General features: G+C 44.7%; 1 protein-coding gene across 3 annotated transcripts; it reads right to left on the bottom strand.

The window, feature by feature from the left end:
• On the bottom strand, positions 1-21,277 carry hephl1b (hephaestin-like 1b). 3 transcript variants are annotated; one of them, XM_080014319.1, is made up of 20 exons: positions 20,990-21,277; positions 18,121-18,365; positions 16,178-16,390; positions 15,833-16,075; positions 15,398-15,652; positions 12,888-13,056; positions 10,888-11,024; positions 10,649-10,780; positions 8,244-8,449; positions 7,177-7,321; positions 6,878-7,090; positions 6,049-6,265; positions 5,758-5,897; positions 5,526-5,651; positions 4,959-5,065; positions 4,626-4,848; positions 4,327-4,466; positions 3,379-3,532; positions 553-585; positions 1-274 (listed from the first exon to the last, which is right to left on the bottom strand). In XM_080014319.1, exons 1-20 carry the CDS (start codon positions 21,145-21,147, stop codon positions 249-251), a joined length of 3,282 nt encoding a protein of 1,093 aa, XP_079870445.1. In that variant the 5' UTR covers positions 21,148-21,277; the 3' UTR covers positions 1-248. The 3 variants fall into 3 exon arrangements, with proteins under 3 accessions (XP_079870445.1, XP_079870444.1, XP_079870443.1); XM_080014318.1 differs by having other exon boundaries at positions 1-425; positions 7,177-7,318; XM_080014317.1 differs by having other exon boundaries at positions 1-425; positions 20,990-21,276.
• Positions 21,278-23,433: the final 2,156 nt, after the last annotated feature.

Genomic DNA, 23,433 nt, shown 5'->3' with positions numbered 1-23,433 from the left:
TGGCGTAAATGACTTTATTGCACATTCAAACAACGAAACGCATACATTTGGTAATAGTAGTTCTTTGCCGTTACAGCGAAAACAAAAGCCTAAAGACACAAAGGTGCAGACGACAGGGGTATGCTAGAGCCGACCCGCATCTAGAACGCGGCTCAAACGGCGACAAGACGCGGCAGCAAAGAGAGCGGGTTCATCCGTTCCATTCCACATATTGAAATCATAAAAAAAATGTCCCCCAAACAAAGTGATTACAGACCCATTGTTTTTTCTTTTTCTTTTTTTTTTAGTGCAGTCATCGTAAAAAAAACAATTTTTTTTAAATAAAACGTTCCAGTGACAGAGTCCATTCCCCGGTGCGGGTCACGCACAAGTGGAAAGCCCCAGTGCGAGAGAAAGCAGCAGCGCGGGCACGGAGCCCTCCGTCCCTGGGGGTGGGTGGGAAAAAAAAACGTGAACGCAGGAGGGATGTGGAAGGACACGGTAAAAATTTGGAACAATAAATCAAATAATATATATGCCTATTTGAAAAAAAATGAAGACTATGCAACTTACCGCGTGAGGAACCTTCTGGAGGGTCTTGACGTTCTAAAGAAAGTTAACACACAACATGGGGAATTATTTCGCGGCCCATCATACATCACGTTTACCGCATACAAATGATGAACATACAGAGGTGGATGTTTACTGTTAATTGAGGTTCATTGACAACTTTTTCTGGTTCATTTTCTGGTTATTTTATAGTTCTTTTGTCAATGTATAGGTTTATATTTAAGTGTACATCGCCGCATTTCAACTGTTCATTATTTCCCTTTAGTACATTTCTTTCTTTCTTCCATTGCCTTATTATTCTTATTGCCTTTTCGTTTTGATGCGAGCTGCTATGACACTATCGATCTATCTATCCGTCCGCCTGTCCGTCCGTCCGTCTATCTGTCTGTCTTATTGTCTGTCTGTCTGTCTAACTATCCAATTGCCCGTCTGTCTTACGATCTAACTATGCCCGCCTGTCCGTCTGCCTCTCTCTCTACCTGAGATTCAGAGAGCCTCATCGTTCCCCAGGAGCGCAATTCATTTGCGGCTGACCCCGTCCATACGCACAAACCCCCAAAACCTCCCAGGCGAAGGTGCATCGGAGGCAACAGATCAACACCCACGGCTGGATAAACGAGCGGCCGTCAATAAAATAAAAAAACATTCGTCATAGTTCACCTCGTAACCGAGCTAGACGCGGCGGAGGGAACGAAAGGAACCGGAGCGGCGGTTTGCCCCCCCCGCCGGGGGAGCGTCACCAGGCCGCCCTGGGGGCGGCACAGAACGCGTTCGGGCACGGCCGACGATTCTCTTTTGCTTTCTGGGCCTCGTGTTCCCCCCAGAGGGGGCAGCGCAAGGCCCTGCGCCGGTTCTCCCATTATCTCGGGACGTTTGGGCTATCTTTGTCCTTCGCGGACAACCAGTTAAACCATTGCACTGGTGCCTCACAGCAAGAAGGTCCTGGGTTCGATTCCCGCCTGGGGCGCTGTTGGCACCGTGCTCCGGGCGGGTTATCTCCCAAATAGGAGCCTTTCTGTGTGGAGTTTGCATGTTTTCCCCGTGCTCACATGGGGTTTCCTCCACCTCACGTCAGTAAGGACCCCCCCCCAAAAAAAACATGCACACATCATCGTCTGACCAGCGATGGACACTCGTCACCAGGTCCCCGGGCGCGTCCACGAATGCTGCCCACTGCTCCTGGCTGCGGCCCCCAGGAGGAAGGACAAGCCAGGATGGGTTAAACGCAGAGGCCTCATTTCACCGTCCACCATCCAAAGCGTGTGCGTGTGTGCATATGTTGTAGTGTGATAAGATTCTTGTTCTTAAAAAAAAACATCAAATCGTACCGCAGCCACGAAAAGAGTTAAGCTTCCGCATGAAGTGAGTTCTCGCCCTTTGTAATAATAGCTTTGGGTTTGTCATTGTTCCGCCTGAAATCAGCGATTAATTCCCTCGTCTCCGATCCGTTAAGGTCAAGGAGGCGATTGGAACTCCGGTTCACAAAACCGTCACCCGACGACGGGGCGGGGTCATCGGAGAATTTCCCGAGGTATCCGCCCCCCTCGAGAGGGGTTCCTGCAGCTGTCTGTTGACGTCATTTTAAGAAGGGGGGACATGTCTGTCCCTTTAAAAAAAATAAATTAAAAATTGGAAAAATAACATCAAAAAGTGGAGCGGGTCATTTCAAATAGCATTGTAGCTTGAATGTTATTCTCCCTTGTAAGTCGCTTTGGATAAAAGCGTCTGCTAAATGACTAAATGTAAATGTAAATGTAAATGTAAATAAGGAGCGAGTCGCTCAGACCAAATATGAGGCTGCATCTCGAAAATCAGAAAGAAAAAAAAATCTCCCAGGGTGCACTCTGTCGAGGATGACGATCTTTGCGTCCTCCACCCCTTCTTCATGAGCAGAACCGCAAGCGCTCTGATTTGCCATCCATGAGGGAGACAGCCCTATCTTTTAAAAATCTTCTCAAGAGTTTGAGGGCACCGGGTCTGAAGTCATTATGCTCTATCTATCTATCTATCTATCTATCTATCTATCTATCTATCTATCTATCTATCTATCTATCCATCTATCTGTCTGTCTGACTATCGATCTATCTATCTATCTATCTATCTATCTATCTATCTATCTATCTATCTATCTATCTATCTATCTATCTATCTATCTATCTGTCTGTCTGTCTGTCTGTCTGTCTGTCTGTCTGTCTATCTGTCTGTCATCTATCTATCTTTCGATCTATCTATCTATCTATCTGTCTGTCTGTCTGTCTGTCTGTCTGTCTGTTTCTCTGTCTCTCTGTCTGTCTCTCTGTCTCTCTGTCTGTCATCTATCTATCTATCTATCTGTCTATCTGTCTGTCTGTCTGTCATCTATCTATCTATCTATCTATCTATCTGTCTGTCTATCTATCTATCTGTTTATCCGTCTAGCCGTCAATCTGTCTGTCTGTCTGTCTGTCTATCTGTCTGACATCTATCTATCTATCTATCTATCTATCTATCTATCTATCTATCTATCTATCTATCTATCTATCTATCTATCTATCTATCCATCTATCTGACTATCGATCTAACTATCTATCTCTTATCTATCTATCTGTCTGTCTGTCTGTCTGTCTATCTGTCTGTCATCTATCTATCTATCTATCTATCTATCTATCTATCTATCTATCTATCTATTTATCTATCTGTCTGTCTGTCATATATCTATCCATCTATCCATCTATCCATCTATCCATCTATCTATCTATCTATCTATCTATCTATCTATCTATGTCTGTCTGTCTGTCTGTCTGTCTGTCTATCTATGCTCACCCCCCACCCACACACACACACACACACCTTTGATGGTGAAGGTTGTCTCCATGCCGGCGTGAATGTGGTCGGTGACATGACAGTGCAGCAACCAGGTCCCCGGGTTGCCGACGACCATCTCCACCGTTTGGAACGTCCCCGGGAAGAGGTCGAACACGTCGGCCCGGTGCACGCGGTCCGTCTGATGGCGCCGCAGGGGTCAGATACCGTGCGCGGGGTGTGACAGCGGACCGGGAGCGGGGGGAACCCCAAAGAGGAAGCAGAGATCGGATGTTAGAGGAACCGCGAGTGAGTCTTGCTGACATGTACAGTCTTTGTCAACTTGGGGAAGTATGTTCTCTGAAAGGAAGACTCGATGGAAGGTGCACATTAGCATTAAGTATATTCTGTGTATTTTTATATATCCGAATATTTAGTGTGTTGTATTTTTTGCTATTTGTATATGTTTGGCAATTTGGCATGTTTTATTTTTTACTTCACTTTTTATTCAATTTGATCTTATTATTATTATTATTATTTTTATTATTATTATTTTATAATAATATAATATAAAGTATTTGATCTAATTGTGTTTTATTTATTATACATTTATTTCCTTAATTTTTTTTTTGTTCGTTATGTTTATCGTCTGCATGGTGAAACGCACCAAAGTTGACAAGTACAAATTTCCAGCGTCTGTAAATGTACCCGGCGGAATAAACTAAAGTAAAATTATAGATTCTGATGCCAATCTATTCTTCCAAAGTCAAAAAACCGAAACATTCATTGGTCTCACGAGAGTCATCGTGCAAATGTTTTTTCATCGAGAATAGTGACGTCGGGGGCGGGTGACCATTTGCGCCGCGGGGATGAGAAGTTCACGGCGATATCTCGATTAAGGATGACCGCAGAATATCGCGGAAAATGCCCGGCCGGTCCGGCAAATATGAGGGGCCATGGCGGTGACGATGAAGATGGTGACGATGGTGTAAGTACCCTGTAGGTGAAGGTCTCGGCGTGGAAGTGGACGGTGTGCATGTCCACCTCGTTGCCCATTCCCAGTAGATACCAGTCCACCCTTTGGCCCTGCGTCATCACCAGCCCGTGGAGGTTACCGTACAACTTGCCGTTGATCCCTTTAGTGTATACACACCCACACACACACACACACACACACAAAACAAATACACACAAATACAACTCACGAAGGCTGCGCAGGAGGGGGCGATGAGGCGGATTTCAACGACATCTCGCTCTAGCTCTCCCTCTCCCTCTCTTCTTCCTCTCTCACTCACCGTGCATCATGTTGCTCTCCTGGAAGTCCTCGTCCGCCGCCAGGGCCTCCGGGTCAGCGTCGAGGTACGTTCGGATGTTGTCGTCCAAGTACCAGGACTGGTTCTCGTCAAACACCATGAAGAGCAGCGCAAACTCCTTCTCCACATCCACCCTCTTTCTGTCCGGGCCCAAAGTGCCACGCCTGCAGACGACCAGGGGCCCGAGGAGGCCGCTGTACAGGTCCTGTGCGGGGGGGGGGAGCGGGGGACAACAGCGACAACGCGCCGTGTAAAAGACTGGTGGTTTCGGTGAAGCCGAAAATTTGCATCAAAATTGGAACTTTCGGTCGGTACCCGGATGAAGTCCACGCCGGAGTGGTAGGCGTAGGTGATGCAGTTGGGGTCGGAGTCCCCCGGACCGGAGCTGTCGGTGATGTCCCACCTGTACTCCGTTACGAACCCTGACACCCAGATGAAGCCAAGGTAAACAGCTGAGGCATGCTTTCTTCTAGGGTTCATTCTGCCATAACAAACTGAAATTCAAGGACTTTCAAGTCCTTTTTTTTTCTCAGGGCTATTTCTTTTTCATTTTCAAGGACTTTTTACTGCGTAAAACAAATACAATACTCTGTAAATGTGATCGTTATTAATTAAACTTGAATATAATCGATAATTGATAATTATTGATTTTATATTCTTTATATTAGTATACCTATTATATATATATATATATAATTAATCTCATTGTCATCTACCAAGTCACTGTTTTTTTTCAATGACTTTTTCAAGCACTTAAGCACAAAAGGGGCTTTTTCCAAGGTATTCCTAAATTTCTGAGGATGAAATCGAAGCACTTCAAGCCCCTCAATACTTTCTAGTTTGTTCTCTTCGTCGAGAAATCGACGCTCCCGTCCAGCTCACCGGGCTGGACGGGAGCGTGCGCGTTGCTCGCCACGACTCCGTGCGCGTGAATGGAGTAGTTGCGGCTGGCCTTGTTTTTGAAGGTGATCAGGATCTGTTCGCCCACCTCCGCCTGGACCATGGGACCTGCGGAGGAGAAGGACCAAGAGGGAGAGGAGTCGCGTCTCACGAATGCCACGGCTAAGCTGCGCCGCGCTAGGCTACGCCACGGGGGAGTGATTACGCGCCGGACCCAGGATTCCGAAGTGCTGCTGGTCCGCCTGTCGTTCCGCGGGCGTCCTGAAGGTCTCGTCGGTGTACTCCCGGTACACCGCCTTCTTGTAGCGCGAGCCGATCCGGTTGTTTCCCCGTTCCACAAACACGCTGCCAGGGCTGGGAGACACGCACAAATTTGTCCGCGTTACCACCCTAAGGCCATAAGTAATGGCTTGACCAACGTGCAATTACACTTAAAAGCAAGGTGCGATGGAAGAGGAGTCGTGTGTTATTACACACACACACACACACACACACACACACACACCTGTCCTCCCCCATGGGTTGATGATTCTCCCGCTCCCATTCTCTGCTGGGTGAGTAGTCCCACTCTGTTTCTTCGGCGCTGATGAAGTACTTCAGCACTCTGGACGGCTGGCGGTGTGTGAGGGCGACGGTGTGCCCCGAACAGTCCTTCACTTTGTAGAGCTGCCTCATCCCGGCCGAGTAATGGTCCGTTACCCGGCAGCTCACCTCATGCACACCTGAGAGGTTGTTTTGTTTTTTTTTTGGACAAGGAAATAAGGTCAATGTTTCCGAACGCTTTCAAATCACGGCGAAAGGTTATTTTTTTTTGTTGTTTTTTTTTGCTCTTGCGCTGCAAGACCAAAACTGCAAGGCTGCGTTCATTCGTTGGTTCCGGTCGGGATACCGGTTCTGATCACACTGAAAGATTCATTCAAGATTCACACTGAAAATGAAAGGTATTCATAGGGATGAAGGTTTGACTCTTTTTTGGAGATTCGGTTCTCTGGGATCGGGTTCGATTTTCCGACTCTGTTATATGGCTCTGTTATTGTGTGCACGGTGGCACAGTGCGTTGCACTGCTGGGTTAGGGTTCTTAAATGTAGTGAACTGTAACAAAACTGTTTCATATCATCACTAATGTCGCAGGACGACATTTCCGGAACCTTGAGAACCCTCGAGCTCCTTCACGAGCGTTACGTCGGAGATGTTAATGAAAACCTGGGAATCGCAGTGTTTATGGGATGACGGGGGTCATGGGAGAAAGCACAGCGGAAACGAGGAGATTGGCCGCCCTGCGGGTACGGGGAGGAGGGGGAGGGAGGGAGGCGGGGTGGAGGAGGCTGCTGACCCGGCGCGCGCGGCCGCATGGTGAGCGTGGCGGTGGTGTGCGGGAACAGGTTCACCGTGTCCCGGGTGGTGCTCTGCCTCTGGAAGGTGTTGCCCGCGAAGTAAACGCCGTGGATGTCCATCTCCGAGCCCAGGCCCAGGGTGTACCACACGATCTCCTCGCCGGCGCACAGCTCCAGACCCGGGAGGTTGCCGTACATGAGCCCGTTCACCGCTGAAACGAGAGGGGAAGACGGTCAACGTTCGCTGGGGGGGGAAGGCGATCATACCGGACGAGACGAGTGGCGGCCTTCTGATCACCGTGCATCTTGTTGCTCTCCAGGAAGTCCTCGTCGTCGCGGTCTACTGCGGCGCTGCCGTACATGTTGATATTGTCCTCCAAATACCAGCTGTTGTTCTCATCGATGACGGCAAATAGCAGGAACAACTCCCTGTCCACGTTCTTCTGTTAGATAGCACACGTACTATTAGGACCGATGTGAGGCAGGGATGTCGGTTATCAAGGGTTACCAATCAACCAACCAATCATGCCAAATTGGAAAGAGTTGCGTTGGGTGCCCGGGGCAGGCAAGCGAGGCGCTTGCGCCGGACGTCACCGCAACAACCCCTGACTCTCAAAGATAAGTCGAGGATCCGAGTGGCATTTTTAAGAAGAAAAAGAACACAATTTGAGAACACCTGTCACCGAGACCAGACGTCTCTCAGTTTCGAGTCTTTTTCTAGTCTCTGCAGCCGGGCGCCACGGTTCGGACTTGCCCCTTCCCACCCCAATGTTTGTTTTTTCTTCCCGAAATTTTTTTTTTTATAAAAACCCACTTTGTGCTTTGCCGATTTTCGGATTCGGCTCCAACGCTGCTTTACGTGTTTGTCCCGGCAATGTTACTGCTTCCGTTCGCACGCACGTCTATTCGCAGCCGTACCGGCCTTTTTCCCGGAAATGATACTCGGTCGATCGGAGGAGATTTACGGAAGAACTTTTATGGGACATCGAAACCGGCTCCTTTTCGGCAGGGGATTTAGGGCTTTCATCCCATGTGGGAAAGGGGGCTTAAGAGTCATGAATCTAACCCAGGTCTGTGGTGGTGCCGTTGGGTAGTGCTATCCTCCTCTCCCAACGAGGAGATTTTCAAATAATCCTTCAGTCGCAGACACTTTGCAAAAGATGAAGCTCGTCGAAGAAAAACGGGAAAACTAATAATATCATCATCGGTAATCCACCTGCATGAAGTAAATTGTCTGTCTGTTAAAATACGATGAAAAACGTGGCATTTCGGACATGCGCCGGGAAATCGAGAGGGTTCACGAGAAGGGTCACGACGGATCGCCAAAGGGGAGAAACAAAGAAGAGAGGGAGCAGAACACGCTACCTGGATTCCGTCCTCCCCCAGTGATCCTTTCTTGCACACCAGCAGGGGTCCCACTAACCCAGAGTTGGAGTCCTGGACGGGCGCGCTGCCCGAATAGTACAGATAAGGAATGCAGGCCGGGTCTGACGGGGAGGGACCCTCCAGCACCAGCCACTCGTAGACGAAGGTGTGTCCTGGAGCGACGTGGGAACCAGGCTTATACACACCTGCCGCACACACACACACACACACACACACACACACACACACACACACACACACACACACACACACAAACACACACACACACACAGCACAAGTAGAGGACACCATTTCCATAAATCCAGCCATTTATTTATAAAAATAGATAGATATACTGACAGTAGATTCAGAGAGATAGATAGACAGATAGATAGATAGATAGATAGATAGATAGACAGACAGACAGACAGACAGACAGACAGACAGACAGATAGACAGAGAGACAGATAGATAGATAGATAGATAGATAGATAGATAGATAGATAGATAGATAGATAGATAGATAGATAGATAGATAGATAGATAGATGTCAGACAGACAGGTAGGTAGGCAGACAGACAGACAGATAGACAGACAGACACACAGACAGACAGAGAGATAGATAGATAGATAGATAGATAGATAGATAGATAGATAGATAGATAGATAGATAGATAGATAGATGTCAGACAGACAGGTAGGTAGGCAGACAGACAGACAGACAGACAGACAGACAGACAGACAGACAGACAGACAGACAGACAGACAGATAGATAGGTGGGTAGGTAAGTTTGATGCAAGTGTGATTTAAGATCTTAATCCAACATACAATGTAAAAAAAAAAAAAAGAAAAATTTTGAACAACTACCAGAATGTTGAATGATTTGGGGAAATAATCACAATTCAATCCAAATCAATCACAGCAGAATATCGAATCATGGATTTAACTTCAAGCCCTGTCATTTTTTGAATCTGAAAATGAACGTTCGATAAAAACATGCAGTGTTTCAGCAGCAATGGATTCTTTTTTATAACAATGCTGCGCGCGCACGTCCACGTACACGGAGCGCCGCTCCGTGTGCTCGGGGGCAGCTCTGAGCTCATTCAATTGAAAAACAAACAGACGCATTATGTCTAGGAGGCCGCCTGTCTGGCCTATGGGAGGAGCCCACCCTGGACAGCCCGACTGGTTAGAATAAAACATTTAAAATAAAATACTATTTGAAATCGCATGTTATGCTACGTTGGTTTGAATTCTATTAATCGTTCAGCACTACTATCATATGTCTGTCTGACTATCTATCTATCTGTCTATCTATCTGTCTATCTATCTGTCTGTCTGTCTGTCTGTCTGTCTGTCTGTCTGTCTGTCTGTCATCGATCTATCTATCTATCTATCTATCTATCTATCTATCGATCTATCTATCTATCTATCTATCTATCTGTCTGTCTGTCTTTCTGTCTGTCTATGTGTCTGACATCCATCTATCTATCTATTTATCTATCTATCTATCTAGATATCTAGATATCTATCTATCGATCTATCTGTCTGTCTTTCTGTCTGTCTATGTGTCTGACATCCATCTATCTATCTATTTATCTATCTATCTATCTATCTAGATATCTATCTATCTATCTATCTGTCTGTCTTTCTGTCTGTCTATGTGTCTGACATCCATCTATCTATCCATCTGTCTGTCTGTCTGTCTGTCTGTCTGTCTGTCTATGTGTCTGACATCCATCTATCTATCTATCTATCTATCTATCTATCTGATTGTTTGACATCTATCTATCTATCTATCTATCTATCTATCTATCTATCTGTCTGTCTGTCTGTCTGTCATCGATCTATCTATCTATCTATCTATCTATCTCTCTATCTATCTCTCTATCTCTCTATATATCTATCTATCTATCTGTCTGTCTGTCTGTCTGTCTGATTGTTTGACATCTATCTATCTATCTATCCATCTGTCTGTCTGTCTGTCTGTCATCGATCTATCTATCTATCTATCTATATTTCTATCTATCTATCTATCTCTCTATCTCTCTATATATCTATCTATCTATCTATCTGTCTGTCTGTCTGTCTGTCTGTCTGTCTATGTGTCTGACATCCATCTATCTATCTATCTATCTATCTATCTATCTATCTATCTATCTATCTATCTATCTATCTATCTATCTATCTATCTATCTATCTATCTATCTATCTATCTATCTATCTATCTGTCTGTCTATCTGTCTGTCTGTCTGTCTGTCTGTCTGTCTGTCTGTCTGCCTGCCTGTCTGTCTGTCTCTCTGTGTCTGTCCGTCTATCTATCTCGACCATCACACCTCCAGGGACGTAACATTAGTGTGCAAGGCTTTTCCTCCTTTCCTACACATAGATACAGGAGGCTCACCGTCCTCGTAGGCGGTTCCCTGGAAGCGCTTGTCGTAGTGCAGGCCATGAGGCTGCACGCTGTACTTCCTGCTCGCATTGTTCATGAACATCACCCTGAGCGTGTCTCCTTCCTCCGCTCGGAGGACCGGACCTGGACACAAAGGCACAAAAGAGTATTACATGACTCTTTTATGTTCCAAATGCGAGAGAATAAAAGGGGGCGACGTAGAAAAAATAAAAATAAAAGCGGGCCCTTACCAAGGATTCCTAGGTGCTGTGATTCGGGAGACTGCGTTTTGGTGGTGAAGGTATGATCTGTGTAGGCCGTGTACACCGCCTTCAAGTAGCGGCCCCCGATCCTGCCCGAACCTCTGCCAAAAAACACGTCCGACGAACTGTGCGAGTGTGTGTGTGTGTGTGTGTGTGTGTGTGTGTGTGTGTGTGTGAATACAGTAAGCATTTGTTTGCATATGTTTTTTGCGAAATGTGGGAGGGTGGGAGGTAGAGGGTACGGTATGTGAGGAGGGATCAGGAGGCCATGGGGGGAAAAAAACAACACATAAACACAGTTGAGTAGGGAGGACGAAATAAGTGAAGTATGTGTATGTGAGTCATTCCAGGAAAGGAGCGTCACTTGGGTCCACAACATTTACCTATTTATCATCTGCCCGACATGTTTGCCAGGCTAAAAAGCATTCATTTCAAGTTAATTATAAAGCATAAAGCAAATAAAATGATTTGTTAAAGAACTTTTTCAAAAGGTGCCAGGTTTTTTTCCCATGTCCGTAATATAGTCATGGAAGTTGCATTACAAATATTACAAAACATGTATTACATTACAATTTTGTTATTTTCAGAAGTAAATCGGTTTCCCCATCCATACAGCACATAGCGATGAAATATAAAAATATTATTTTTAATTTATTGATCGTTTATTTGTGTCCCTCAGTTTTGCTTCCGCCCCCCGCCACGCCAACTCATTTTCCCTCCAAAACGAACGAACGGATGCTTCAAGTGACATCGTAGCGAGGAAGTGACATCATTAAAGACTTCACAGGGCATTTCATTCAAAACCTGGTAAATGATGATATTATTTATGACCGACAATTTGATGTTCTTTAATGTTTGACGGTCTGTCGAGTATAACCGATCCACCCTGTTACTGATAGTAGATAGAGAAATGAATGTTAAATAAAATCTTTGCGATATTTATGAAACAATAAAGTCATTCACTGTTGTTTCTTCGCTAATGAATTGAACACTGAGTATATTTTTCGGATGAAACGTTCCACCCCGTCACATTCCCCCTCACGTCACAGGTAATGCATGTGTAACGGATGACAAAAACAAGGCTTTTGTGCCGGCGGTGGGAAAATGTGTTTTCTGGGAAGTTTAACATCTATATTAAACGATGAAATGTCCGGAAAATGTATTCTTTGTTTTTGACAAATTCAGAAAATGGCACCCATCGAACGGAATGAAGTTTGTTTGGCCTTGGGAATTCAGCGCGTGTGTGAGTGTGTGTGAGCGTCTGTGTGTGTGTGTAATAATTAATCCTGCGCACAGTATCGCATCAAGTGTATTTTGATATATCTAACTACTTCTGTTTTGTATTTTGTTTGTTTTTTGGCTATTTATGTATCATTGAAAATGCTTACTTCTATTTTCTATTTTATTTTCACTTCACTCTTCATTCTGCTGCATCACTTGTTTTACAGTATACTCAGTTTTTTTCCAGCATTTTTGCATTTGGAGTCTGTTTATGAACGCAGCGGGATTAGCTTGTGAGGTGAGCGTTCATTGTTTATATTTGAACCATTGCGGATATTCATACAGTACGGGCACTAGGACCCCAGAGACGTATCTGAGCTGCCCGAACCAGGTGCCTGAGGAAAACAACGCCAACGCAACTGGAAGACAAAGGGGGGAATCCAGAACAACCTCCCGGGTATGAAGTCAAATCTAAAGTCTATTCCTGGGCGTGATATTTGTTTTTCCTGCAGGAATGATAATATTCTATTTACAAAAGTGAGGTTTGTTCATTTGTTGTGGTGAAAAAGTAATCCACGTTACGACGGCACATCATTCACTAAATACATCTTTCGCTTTCACGACGCTGGCGCTTCTGCTTGGTGTGACCCTCCGTATTGATTAACACGACGGATCGCGCGTATCTGAAGCGACTTCTGCCGCCGCCCAGGGGTTAGGGTGGCGGTTTATGTTTTCCCCGCTGGTTTGAAATCCACATGTCAGCCCACCTGCCGCTGTCGGTGAGGGATATGTTATTGATCAGATCCATCCCTGACGGGGCGTAGCTCCACTGGATCTCCTCCGCCGCCAGGTAGTAATTCCTCACCACGCCCCTCGGCGTGGGAGAGCTGGCCGGGCCATCGCACGTCTTCACCTCGTAGAAGGCCTGCATCCCAGCTGCAACGCAACACACGCACGGATTAAGCTGACTTTAAGACCAAGTTAAAAAAACAAAAACGGTCTGATTTTATTCCATTGAGAATGTAAATGGTCTTGGAATCCACACTTGGCACCCCACTGCCATGGCAGGGTTGGACCTTTTTTTTTTTTTTTAACTTTGTCGTAGAGCAAAACCAAACACATTTTTGGAAAGGTCTCTCATCTTTTAGGTTAACATACGTCAGTTTGAGAGATTTCAGTGGACCCTAAACTGAGATAGTGACCTTTGAACCCTGACCAGAGATCACCTTTGAAGCCATATACAGTATCTCATTAATTAAACGAGCTACCAAAATACTGTTTTGGACAGCTCTGGACATGTGTGTTTGGAGGGGTGGTAGTATCATTAGGGGGCGCCACTTAACATATAATTCAGGGCTTTGCAAATTACATATATCAATTCTGACAATACAGGTATATTCCCCTAGTACTTTACCCATGAGACAATCGCATCAAGATGCATAACAAAATGGCACGGAATTGTAGTTTTTATAGGTCTTTAGGGTTGAAGGCTTGAAATGTTTATCAATAACTGGGTGCGGTGTGGGGATGGTGGGGTTTGAACAGCCACACCCGTCCTGGGTCTAGGTTATTTGGGGCCCAGGATCAGTGTGGCTGTACGCCTGTTGCTCGTTGATTGGTCTTTCAAGCAACAGGTAAAACCCCCATCCCCACACTCACTCAAGAGAGTAGCCCTTGTCATGACATGCTGTCCATCTGCTCTGGGGCTTGTTCTGTCAAGCCCCCTCTCGACAATAAACGGGTGTTTTCTCAACCCCGACATCTGTGTCTCTGTGCCGGAGGGCCCTGAATATGCAGCTCGGGCAGTGTGTGGCAGGCTAAACTGCCAGATCGTGCTTTGCAAATTACATATGTGAATTCTGACAATGCAGGTATATTCCCTGACCAAATGAACCCCCTCGTAACACATGCATCTCGTTTTTCACCCACACCTGTGGCGGTTTATAATAATATTCCTTCTTAACCCGGGGAGGGAATCGCGTCAAGATGCATTACAAAATAGTTTTTAGAGTTAAGTTTTAGCATTAGGGTTTGACATGTTTATATAACAATTTGTTTTTGCTCCTGTCGAAGCCACAAGTTCAGATAATATCAACCATGTTTTAAGAACACATGTTTTATTTGCGATGGCATGGCGACCACACTCCCCATTATCTGAAGTTTAACAGCAACGTTTTTGATTGGTGGAGCTCGCTGTTACCATGGAGATGTTTACTGCACTGGCTGATGGGTACACAGGTGGGCAATAGCTGATATTTATATCCAGTTAAGTTGTATCTATGAATGAAATTCATACTGAGGGTATGACCCTATATCCATATTCTCGCTCAAACCTTGAATTTAATAAACCATTCAATAGAAAAAGAGCAAAACCAGTGTCCCGCATTTATTTAGTGATACATCCATGCTCCCCCACCCGCGATGGCGTTCTTTCATCAGGTTAGTTTTGGTTTTGTTGTACTTATCTGCGCCCCCCTCCTTCCCCATGCCCCCCCGCTTCTAAAGTCGAAGAAAACCTCCCCATTCAAATGAACTGATTTAAATATTGTTAGATGTAGCATGAAAAAAGTCAGAAAATCGTGCTCCGGGACACAACTCAATAGATCAGCTATTCCTAAACTGGGGTACGGGTAGTGACGTAGGGGACGTTGAATAGTCAGATATACAGAATTGTTTATTTTTCTATTTTAAACTTCCCCCTTTTACGGATATCAGTTAAAGAAACTGATTAAAAAGTTCAAATGAGTTTTGCGGGGCGGAACAACAAAAACCAACCAAATAAAAAAAAAAGCACAAGAATTCTGCCTCATCCTGTGGTACGCAGCTGAACAAAGTTATCAAACTCTTGAGTGAAAGAGAAAAACAGGAAATTCCTGTGTGATGCAAGGAGCGGGGTGCATTACACATCAGTTGGAGTCATAATCTGCATGAATTGCTCTTCGTATGAAGCAATAGATAGACTTTGGACGAGGGTTGTTTATATAGCACTCCTGGAAATAGAAAAATGCTAAAAATGGCCAGGGCGTCTTCCACCACAAGGAGAGCCACTTATTGTCGCTATTGTTGTGTTTTTTCAGGGACACAAAACAAAATGACAGAGTCCACTATCCAGGCACTGCTGTAAAAAGGTGGCGAACTTTAACCCCTTTACCTCGGCCTGAAACAGTCCCTGGTGGTATTTAGCAACAATGCATACCTCCCCTGTCAGCAACTCTCCTTATCCGGTCAGAGCAATGAGGTCAAAGATGACCCAGAAGTGAAAAGTCAGGTGCCCTACCCTGTAAGTGGTCATTAACCTGGCAGCTCAACATCCACTTTCCCGTCGACATGGGAACCATCTTGGCTGTGGCGAACGTCGCCGGGAAGAGGCTGAGGACGTCGGTGCGGTGGCCGCGGTCGAGCAGCGTGTTGCCATGGAAAAAGGCGGAGTGAATGTCCACCTCGTTGCCCATGCCGAACAAATGCCAGGCTACCGGCCGGTGCTGGCAGAGTTCGATCACGGGCAAGTTGCCAAACACAAACCCGTTGATAGCTGTGGAACAGAGAAACAAATGTGAAGGTTCAAGAAACGGACCAAGGGAAGAGTCTTTTTAACTTTAAACAAACTGATTCCTCATTGCATTGCTCATCGAGCAGCATGCTTATGGTCTACCAACACAAACAACAGAGCCTAATTCTATCTAGCAGATGTAAAAGACTCTTTCTTTCCCACCGTGCATCAGGTTTGACTCCTCAAAGTCGGGGTCATTTTGATCGACTCCGTCTGGATCGGAGCAGAAGTTCTGGATGTTCTCCTCCAGGTACCAGCTCTGGCCTTCATTCACCACATTAAACATCAGGAAGACATCCTGGTCCACGTCCTCGCGTCGGGACTCCGGCCTGGGCTCCGGCGTGTTCCGGATCTGGTCTGGACCGGCCCGTCCATGGGCTGGCACAGCAGTCTCCTTCAGGACACCTACGTTATTTACCAAGCACCACAAGGTTGGAGGAGGACAGCGATTGTAAAGGCTTTAAGTCTTGTCGAGGCATTGGGGTTCACGGTCACGCATCTCGTCACCTCTTTTGCAGGTCAGCAGGGCCCCTATGAGTCCAGAGGCAATGTCCCGAGGTGCTTGAACGTGGGAATGGTAGACCCAGGTCAGACAACTAGCGTCCGCTTCTGTGGGGGCGTATTCTGGCCGGACCTCCCAGCGGTAGGTGTAGCTGCCCTCCGGAGGAACGACGTCGTCCTGTTTCTGCCTGCCCGCGGTCTTGTCCGGATAGAGGGCCCCTGGGCAATAAGGAACATTCTAAATTGCTAAAGGCACTTGGGTTTGTTTGTTTTGGGGGCAAATTCATCCAGAATTTATAAAATGCCTCTCTGAGATGTTGCTTGATTTCAGGTGAATGAGTTCGAGACTAGGAAGTCCTAGACTAAGGTGATGAAGGAGAAGTAAGCTCCCCCTGTCTGGTCGAATCCATTTCCTCTATTGTCAAGGTGGACCTGGAGGCCCCACGCCCATTAATCCAAAAATAAACCTGCCTCTGGTCGGGTTTCATTTAAACCTTCAGACCTACAGTAGATAAGCTCTAATCTTCTTTTTTTTTAAACCGAGACTAGCTCTAAGTCAGAGACTATTTCAAACCAACCGTGACTGAGAAAGGCCGTTTCAGTTAGTCCGGATTAAAAATGTGATTTAGTCCAAAATTAGGCCCAAATCTGTGTCCGCGAGACCGGCCCTCTGTGTCAAGTTGGCTGAGCATTGAGACATTTTTTAATGTCAAGCATAAGTTACTGCAGCTGGCAAATGAGGCGTCCATTTAAAAGCATGCTTCCTCAACTGTACATACTGTACATCTTTCCTCAGGGGGTTTTTGTTTTTTTTTAAATGGAAGGAAGCAATCCGTCACGCTTTATCTGCGTTGAGCTTTAACCGACACGCGAGCACAGGGGTACGTGCCATTAACGCATAAATAACGGCACAAAGCACGGACACATCCCGACATACAAATGAACTTTGAGTTCTCTCCCACTGATCTGGCTTAAGCGGTGTTTGGCCCAAAAAGGATGTTTATACTTCACAAACAGTACAACGACGGAGGACATCCTCTGTCCATGACACTTGTTGCTTATGCCTCCTGAAACACTGCTTTTAGTTTTTCTGGGATGCATTATCTACGATGATGTAACTGGCTTTTTTTACTCGTGTGAATCGGACACTTGGGCGGCAGAGTAAAAGCAAAGGATTATCCAAGAAACCAAATCCTCTCACTCCCTTTTCCCAATTGACTCCTAAATTAAGAAACATCGCTGGCAAGTATAACGCAAGATAATTTGAGTCCAAAGGTGTGTATGAATAATTACGAACATGCAAAGTAACCGGTCAAAAGTGAAAAATAGTTTATAAAGCAAAGGAGTATTCAAAATTCAGATAGTATTATGGAAGTACTGTGGAGAATTATGTAATAAAAATAAACAAGCCACTTGAAACCTGCATGCATTAAATTATTTCATAGTTGCATAAAGCCCGGCATAGTTTATATTATTATAATATAATATATATTATTATATTTTATATAAAAAAAAGAATAATAAAAGCAATGTTCATTTCATCAGGTTTACATTTGTTGAGAAAGACATTTTTAAACCTCTCGCCATGTAATGTATGTGCATGTTACGTGACTGTGAATGTAAAAGAATCACAATTTGATTCTGATCCTTTCATAAATTGTTCCCATTTTATGTAACTTTTGAAAAATAACATTTTCAAAGAACTATGAATAAATAATAATAAAAAAAAAAAATAATAATAAATAAATAATATTAATAATAATAACCTTCATTTGTATAGTACCTTTCATACACGACATGCAATTCAAAGTGCTTTGCATTAATAGACTATATACTTCTACTGCTTTTGAAACTGTGTGCAATGTGTGTGTGTGTGTGTGTGTGTGTGTGTGTGTGTGTGTGTGTCTGTGTGTCTGTGTGTATTCAGGCACAAGCATCGGCGTGTATACCCTCAGCATCCTTCTCGTAGAAGACGCCGTGGGGGTGCATGGAGTAATTCCTGGAGGCAAGGTTCTTCAGGTGGACCACTATGACGTCATCCACTTCGGCCCTGATCACGGGGCCCAGGAAGCCCAGCCAGATGGGCCGCGGGGCCTGGACTCTGTATGTGGCGTCCGTGTACCGCCGGAACATCGCCTTCTTGTAGCGACGGCCGATACGGTGGGGCCCGTTTTCCAGGAACACCGACGCATGTCTAAGGCAAGACAAGGCAGAAAGAGATGAAGAGAGAGAGAGAGAGAAAGAGAGAGAGAGCGGTAGAGAGCCCAGTCTGGCCGTGGAAAAGGGCCGCCACTGTCAGACCTGGCAACCCAGAGAGGCCAGGCTGTGCTCCCGCTGCAGCCGAGGAGACAGAGTTGCACTTCCTAACAAGCTGCCACAAAAATCAGGACATCAGAGATGATAACAACACTAAATCTAATACGGTTAAGAAAATACACTCAATTTAAACATGAGCCAAGCAAACTTTTTAGGAGAAAAGGCAGAACGTGAGGGGACACTGAGTGACAACTCACCTACACACCTTTATGTGCACTGTTCTTCACCTTTTATTTTTTTGTCTCGTCAATGTTTGTCGATTTTAATTATTGTCTATTTCACTTATTATTGCTATTTCTATTGTTATTTTTTATTCGTTAATTTAATTTATTAATGTCATTATTGTCTTCATGTCTTTTCCCATAAGTTGGGTAACGTAATAATTGTTATGTCGTGAGAGAGAGAGAGAGAGAGAGAGAAAGAGAGAAAGTTAAGGTGACAGGAGTAATTACGAACATGGAATAAATAGAGCGCATAATACGAGAGCTCCAGGGAGAGGAGGTAGACACTCAAAGAGAAACTAAGGATTTACTCCCATTCTTTTGGGAATTTAAATGGTCCCGCTCCTCCCTCTAGGTGCGTTTTTCTTTTATTTGAGCGGCGCACAAATATAAAGGTTTTGTTTTTTTTCCATCAATGACTGTTATTTTTCTCTCTTAAGGGATTATGCCTTTCAGTAGTTGGACGTCTCAGGTTTTCGTCTTGGAAACCACCAAACCTGGGTTGATGATAACTGAACGGCTGTTCTAATCGCATTTGAACCAAATCGTGTGGGATGGCGCCTGATTCCACGTTGCATAATAGTCGGTCGGTAACTCTTTCAGCTGGTGCAAACCTTTACCGGCTGAGGAAAATTCCAAAGCACAGGGGGATCAAAAAGCAGGACAACAGAAGTGGATTGCTTTAAGGGTGGCTGATAAAATTAACAAAAAACAAAACAAAACCCCGATGAATTCTAAACTTGTCGGCCAAAATGTCCGGTAACAATGCTCATACAAAACGTAGCCGCGCCACCTCCCCGATGGCCCGGGCAAGACAGCGAGTGGCGCACCCGGCACCCCCGGCCCGGCCGGGGCGTGCCAACCCTCACTTTCATTGCGCAACAGGGTTTGTTCCACCCTCCGGGGCTCGTGCGCGAGACGATCTGCCGGGCCGAGCACGTCTGGTACCCAACGCCGGTAGCAGGGGCCCCCACGGCTCCAGGAAAGCGGCGAGGTCCGTGCGAGGGGCGCTGTAAGCTAGGTTGTACATTATATCCGCTTTTGAAACATAGATTGTTATTGAAACGTGACCGAAAAGGCTCAAACCTGTCCGGCAACATGGAATATTTTCCGACACCGGACCGAGTTTTACGACAGCGGTGTGAAAGTGCAACTGCGCTCAGAAACTGTAGGGGCGCCAAATACCAAAAGGTTACATAGTTCTGCTTTAAGTGCGTCTGGCACATCTGTGACGCTGGCTGCGGCACCACAGCCTCGTTCAACCATTCACTGTTTGTTTGCAGCCAATTGCATTAAAGGGGACTTTTTAATGTCAAGTTTTGGATTTACATCTGGAAATCTCTAAATCTCTAACTTTTACCACACCCCATTTCAAAGCAAAGCCAAAGCCATTTCAACCCCACTTACTTAATATATCGGCCTTGTAGATTGTAAACAGGATATGGACGAGCAGCGGTATATAAGGTCCACCATGACACTGGATATGACAAGCTCTTTTGCTGTTTTGTTTTACTTTTGAGGTCTTTAAGTGGATTTCAGGGGAGTTCTGCCGATGTGGAAACGTCTTCACTTCAGCAAAAAGTGCTTCTTCTTTTAAGAGATTTCCCAAGGACATATTGTGTGTAATCACCTGGTGCGTTGCGTCACATTTCGCTGCATATATGTATGAAAGTATGTATATGTATGTGACGAATTAACCCCTTGAATCTTGACTCTTGAATCTTTCGCCGCCACTGATGAGTGACAACTGAGGGGAGGCCGGAAAGTATCCCGGGTGTCGTGCCAAAAAGTGATCGTCCGCCAAAAAGTGATTGAGAAAAGTGATCGCAAAGTGACCTCGTCGCCGAAACCTTATTTATGCTTCAAAAATGACTTTATTTCATTCATGAGGGTTATATTATCCGTTATACTCACCTTATTATATAAGATTATGGCCCACTCAGTCCTTTTTTTACTTTGAAATACATTTAAAGGACCAATACAACTCATAAAATGCAGTTTTGCCCATGCCAAAGAGTGGGAGCGGCTCCAGCCTTGCGACTGGAAGGTTGTTTACCACTCAAAATGACGCGGCTTCATTCACGAGTTTTGGTATTTTTAAAGATCGTAATCAACCCAGCGGACGGCCATCGCTTTTCCTTTTTATTTATTTTTTTTTTGTTGGCGGAGGATCGCTTTTCAGCCACAAATCCCGTCCCGTTACATCTCCTCCTCCCTCCCCGCGGAAGAGAGCGACGGCAACGAAAACAAAAGCAAAAAGTTGGGAGTCGCACGCACTTACTCGTCGTCGGAGATGTCCTGGCGGGTGACTCGGTTCGTGCCGCTCGGCGCGTAGTCCCAGACCTCCTCCACGATCCCCACGTAGTACACCCGTTCGCGGCTCGCCTGACAGCAGACACACATAAACAGACCGACGAGCAGCTTCCCCAGCCCAGCCATTTTGGTCAGGCTGCGCTTCAGCCAGAGACGAGCGGTGGTGGTGGTGGTTGGTGGTGGCGTGGAACCGCCAAATCCAGCATCGGAGCGTGATTGGTGAGGTGTGATTTGTCCGCGGTGGAAGCAAACAGGAACCGTCGCTCCACTCAGGGTGACCGCCCACTGAGAGGCTGCAGGGACCTCTCCTCATCCCTGGAATATACTGGATACTCACTTAGTAACACACACACACACACACACACACACACACACACACACACACACACACATTGCACACAGTTTCAAAAGCAGTAGAAGTAGTAGCAGTGAAAGGATAATCAGTATATCAATATAGTCTATTAATGCAAAGCACTTTGAATTGCATGTCGTGTATGAAAGGTACTATACAAATGAAGGTTATTATTATTAATATTATTTATTTATTATTATTTATTTTTTTTATTATTATTTATTGATAGTTCTTTGAAAATGTTATTTTTCAAAAGTTACATAAAATGGGAACAATTTATGAAAGGATCAGAATCAAATTGTGATTCTTTTACATTCACAGTCACGTAACATGCACATACATTACATGGCGAGAGGTTTAAAAATGTCTTTCTCAACAAATGTAAACCTGATGAAATGAACATTGCTTTTATTATTCTTTTTTTTATATAAAATATATAATAATATATATTATATTATAATAATATAAACTATGCCGGGCTTTATGCAACTATGAAATAATTTAATGCATGCAGGTTTCAAGTGGCTTGTTTATTTTTATTACATAATTCTCCACAGTACTTCCATAATACTATCTGAATTTTGAATACTCCTTTGCTTTATAAACTATTTTTCACTTTTGACCGGTTACTTTGCATGTTCGTAATTATTCATACACACCTTTGGACTCAAATTATCTTGCGTTATACTTGCCAGCGATGTTTCTTAATTTAGGAGTCAATTGGGAAAAGGGAGTGAGAGGATTTGGTTTCTTGGATAATCCTTTGCTTTTACTCTGCCGCCCAAGTGTCCGATTCACACGAGTAAAAAAAGCCAGTTACATCATCGTAGATAATGCATCCCAGAAAAACTAAAAGCAGTGTTTCAGGAGGCATAAGCAACAAGTGTCATGGACAGAGGATGTCCTCCGTCGTTGTACTGTTTGTGAAGTATAAACATCCTTTTTGGGCCAAACACCGCTTAAGCCAGATCAGTGGGAGAGAACTCAAAGTTCATTTGTATGTCGGGATGTGTCCGTGCTTTGTGCCGTTATTTATGCGTTAATGGCACGTACCCCTGTGCACGCGTGTCGGTTAAAGCTCAACGCAGATAAAGCGTGACACACACACACACACACACACACACCATATATATATATATATATATATATATATATATATATATATATATATATATATATATATATATATATATATATATATATATAACAACACATACATATTTACTTTTATAAATATATTTATTTTTTAAGTTTAGGTCAATTTTCCCCAGGGAAGAATAAAGCGTTGATCTATCTATCTATCTATCTATCTATCTATCTATCTATCTATCTATCTATCTATCTATCTATCTGTCTGTCTGTCTGTCTGTCCGTCCCCGTCCGTCCATCCGTCTGTCCGTCTTTCTGTCTGTCTGTCTATCTAACTAAGTATCTAGGTCATTAAGTAAAGCTTTATGTTGCACTTTCTAACGTGGTAATCTGAGAGATTGTTTTGTTTAAAGATCCCGTATTTTGAATGCTTTAAAAAGATATATATTCAATGTATTGACGTTTGGTGTGTGCTCCTCTATATGCTGTCTCCATTGTTGGTGGCGGGGTCCGCCTTTCCCGGCAAGAATGCAAGAATCGGGGCACGTGCAGGAAGTGAAAGGCAGCCGCAGTGAATTTGTCGTTGTCTCACATTATGTACGAACATTCACAAAAAAAATGGACAACGCCCTGTAATGATAAAAAAAAAAAAAACCCGACCGCCTCAACATAGAGCAATGATCAGAGGAAGGCAAGCGCTTGAGAAGAGAAAGCGAGCAAAGACGAGAGTAACAGATGTTGAAAGAAGGACATTTGCAGTTTCGAATGGAATCCACCCAACACAGACAATATTATGGATTTCCACTTGAGAAACGATCATGGGCGGATGGACTGACGCTTGGGCTACAAAGACAAGTGGCAAATTAGTATAGCCTTGCAATTTTGATCTTGCGACACAAGAGCCAATTTCCACAAATTATTATTATTTTTTTTAATGTGGAATTTGAAACGATTTCACGGCGGACCTAGAG

This window comes from Zeus faber, assembly GCF_960531495.2.
Source record: "Zeus faber genome assembly, chromosome: 14".
Classification (NCBI taxonomy): Eukaryota; Metazoa; Chordata; class Actinopteri; order Zeiformes; family Zeidae; genus Zeus; species Zeus faber.
The sequence above is the reverse complement of the archived record's forward strand: the minus strand, read 5'-3'. Positions and strand labels throughout refer to the sequence as shown.

Coding starts and splice junctions, on each gene's coding strand:
- hephl1b (XM_080014317.1), bottom strand. CDS start 21,147: ATGGCTGGGCTGGGGAAGCTGCTCGTCGGTCTGTTTATGTGTGTCTGC. Junction 586..3,378: donor GACAACCTTCACCATCAAAG/GTGTGTGTGTGT, acceptor AACTTTCTTTAG/AACGTCAAGACCCTCCAGAA. Junction 426..552: donor TCCAGAAGGTTCCTCACGCG/GTAAGTTGCATA, acceptor ACCCACCCCCAG/GGACGGAGGGCTCCGTGCCC.